Source organism: Oryzias melastigma, linkage group LG19 (assembly GCF_002922805.2).
Source record: "Oryzias melastigma strain HK-1 linkage group LG19, ASM292280v2, whole genome shotgun sequence".
NCBI lineage: Eukaryota > Metazoa > Chordata > Actinopteri > Beloniformes > Adrianichthyidae > Oryzias > Oryzias melastigma.
Window position 1 is genome coordinate 3958213 of NC_050530.1, and position 3667 is coordinate 3961879.

General features: G+C 39.5%; 1 protein-coding gene across 1 annotated transcript in view; it reads left to right on the forward strand.

Moving 5' to 3' along the window:
- The window catches only part of kcnh4b (potassium voltage-gated channel, subfamily H (eag-related), member 4b), a gene marked incomplete in the record, with an annotated part of 65249 nt that overhangs the window by 52526 nt on the left and 9056 nt on the right, over positions 1–3667 (forward strand). Inside the window, 1 exon segment of the mRNA XM_024285638.2 lies at positions 2081–2119. Within this exon segment, the coding sequence (XP_024141406.1) occupies positions 2081–2119 (39 nt within the window).

Below are 3667 nucleotides of genomic sequence, written 5' to 3' on the forward strand. Positions count from 1 at the left end.
ACTTTTCTACCTTCTCACCTGGTTCACGCTGGACGGGGAAGCAGCGCGGAACGGAGGCTGCTTCTTGTGAACCTGTAACGTGGTTCACATCAGGCGCGGAACGCCGCGGTCCTCCGCGGAGGGCTTCCGCTGTGCAGCGGACCTGGTCTATTTAGTGCGCGAGCTGTGAGTGATCCGCGTCTGGCAGAAAGTTACATCAAAATACATGAGAAAATCCTGTTTATTTTCACCATACAACCAATTTTTCACAATAAAACACAGCAAGTGACTAATGTGATCATATTTTTTTATCTAAGCAGACTACAGAGATCAAAGAAAGACATACAATCACAACACACACACAGATCAATGTAGTGGGCCAACCCCGGGTTTGGGGGAGGGTTTAGCAGTTCTTCTTAGCAGAAACACGGGGTCATACTAGCTGCGTTTCCATTACACTTTTGCGCAAAACTTTTTCGAAATTTCTAGAATTTCGATAAAACAATGTTTCGAAAAAACAGCGTTTCCATTAAACCATGATTATGCGAAAAACTCGAAGTAATTCCCGCGATAAGTCATTAAAAAACATGACGACGGATATAAACACTATTTTCATGTGCAGTAGATTCATTCACATTTCTGCCACGGAGCTAGCTCTCAGCCTTCCCATTCAGAGAAGACGTCTACGTCTGATCCGAGCCTTGGAGCGGCAGGCTCCTTAAACGTGGGAGCGACGTAGAGTCAAACAGTTTTGTTAAATCGTGGTTGAAGAATTCACCGAAGAGCTGTGGATTCAGCATTTTCGCATGACACGCTCAACTTTTGATGAGCTGTGCGGTGCCCAAGGCAGCCAGTTGCTATGAAAAAGCGCATTTGACCAGCTTTTCCTGCTTCCTGTCCGAAACGCCATATCCGGTTAATGGTCACGTGACTCGTTTGTTTCGAAAAAAGTGTTTCCATTACAGTTTTTCGAAAAACTACTGTTTCGATACGGCCCAAATACCACCTCCTCTAAGCGCAAAAACTTTATTTCGAAAAAGGCGAGTTTTTTCGAAATTGTGGTGTTTCCATTAGGATAATTTAATATCGAAATTCCGTTTTTCGAAATTTCAGAGTTAATGGAAACACGACTACTTTTAGGTTATTAATTTACCCATGATGGCAAAAACAAAAATAAAGCTCTAGCAGAAGCTCCTGTCGACAGTCGCGGGAAAATGCACGTCTGGTGTGAATTGAGAGAGCGGATGTCGCGGCGCTTCTGCGTCCAGCATGAACCTAGCGTTAGAAGGCCCAAAGGGCGGTATTATGGTGGCCCTGAAGTCCAAATAACATCAACAAGCTACTGTCATCAAAAAGCAAAACTAATGATAAAAAACTAAACGATATTTTTAAAGTCAAAACTAAATTCTAGAAACTAAAACATGAAAAACAAACAAAAAGAAAAACATTCCCGAAAACAAAAGGAATTTACAGTAAACAAAAAGAAATGTTAGAAAAACTAAAGATAAAATGGGACTTTATACTGAATTTTCAGTATACCTTTAAGTCAAATAAATTTCAGTTTAAATGATTGACAAATGTCATCATCCCATTTACGATATCCTAAAGCACAAGGACACTTCAACACACGGCACGCGGATCGGCAATTAAACCAGCGAGCTCCAAATCAAAGGTCAACCACTCTACCTTTCACCACTGCTTTAAAAAAGTTTTATATTTACAAAAAACAATCAAACAAACACGATTCAACAAGGTTTGTTTACTCTATCCACTTTCTCATAATTCTCTGCTGCATAAATCAAATAATGTTCAATTGTTGAAACACTTTAAAAGCTTAATGTAACATTTCATTTTCAAACTAGCAGGATTTTCAGTTACTCTGACTTAGAAACTTACAACTTTATTCCTGTAAATTATTTTAAAAAATGTCATAACTTTATTTACATATAATTTTTATGTTTTTCTCATAATTTAATGACTTTATTCTCATATATTTGTTTATTTTTTTCTTTTATGGTGACCCTGATACTCTGTCGTACACAGGTGACAAACATATAAAGAAAATTGTTTGACTATTTGCTATTTCTTCTTGAAATTTCAGGGCTTAAACAGATTTTCCAGGTCACCAAGACTTCACCATGTGAGTACAGAGCGAATTCAGTGTTAGTCCCGTCTTGTTTCTTAACAAATAAATATTGTCTTTGACATGTAAATACATTTTGGCCTCTTATGACTTGCAGTACGCCTGCAGAAGCCACTGTGTAGAGGGAAAGCTTCTTTAATGTCTTCCCATAAAGGTTGAAACTCATTTAGAACAAACTGTTCCGTCCCTGGAGTTAGTTCACTAACTGGGTCAATAGCGCTCCAAATGGGAAACCTTGTGAACTACTTTCCTCACCACGAACTCTATACTTATTTTTGCTTTATTAAAAAAAAGGTTCACAAGGCTAACTTTAGTAGGTATTGAAGTCAGAACAAAAAGAAATCACATTAGGCAGATAGACCTAAAAGAGAAAAAAACAAACAAGTATCTGGCAAATTAAAATAATAAAAATGTAAATTCAAATTTATGTGTTTTTAGAAAATGCAAATATACCAATATTTTACTCAGGTAAAGAATAGTTTTACTTTAAAATTATAGTAGACTTTAAAAAATAGTTACCCAAATTATAATGTAAGGAAATACTTAATAAAAAGTACTTTTAATGAATGGATACTTGATTTAAATTAGTAGATATTGAAAAAACAAATAATATAGAAGTAGTATTCACCTTTTTACACCCTATCTAGTAACAAATAAATGTGCATAATATGTTTGTAAAGCAAAAATGTGAATGCAATAAGTGGATATTTTTCAAATGGATAAAGATTAATGTCCAAGATTTAAACTTTTGCTTTGTTTTTTGTGTTTTTACTGTGTTTTTGTGGCAATTTTCTCATGATGGAGGACATGTATAGAAAACTTGAAGCATATTTGAGTATTTATTATTTAAAGGGGCAATACCATGAAAAATCAACTTTGGGGCTTTTAAGTGTATTATACTGTTCATTCCTCACTATAAAGAAACCCAAAGCGGTATTTTGATCGGTTCACACATTTCTGAGTAATCCTCTAAAAGCCTGCGTTGTCAACAGCTACCCCTCCCATACCTACGAAAATGGGCGGGTCCTCACGTGCTGATGTCACAGAGTGAGAACCGCCCCCTCCAGAAAGAGTCTGGTCCGCCCCTAGGCTAACACAAAAACTTTCTCTGCAAAGTTAGCAGCTTACGCTAGCAGTGATCAGCCAGCTTCATCCAGACGGAACTGGGGGACAGCTGGGGGCAAGGTCCACGGCCAAGACGAGCCAAAGGCGAGGTCGACAGCCAAGACGAGCCAAAGGCGAGGTCCACGGCCAAGACAAGCCAGAGATGAGGTCCACCGCCAAGACGAGCTAGAGATGAGGTCCACAGCCAAGACGAGCCAGAGGCAAGGTCCACGGCCAAGACAAGCCAGAGATGAGGACCACGGCAAAGACGAGCCAGAGGCGAGGTCCACGGCAAAGACGAGCCAGAGGCGAGGACCACGGCCAAGATGAGCCAGAGATGAGGTCCATCGCCAAGACAAGCTAGAGATGAGGTCCACGGCCAAGACGAGCCAGAGGCGAGGTCCACGGCCAAGACGAGCTAGAGATTAGGTCCACGGCCAA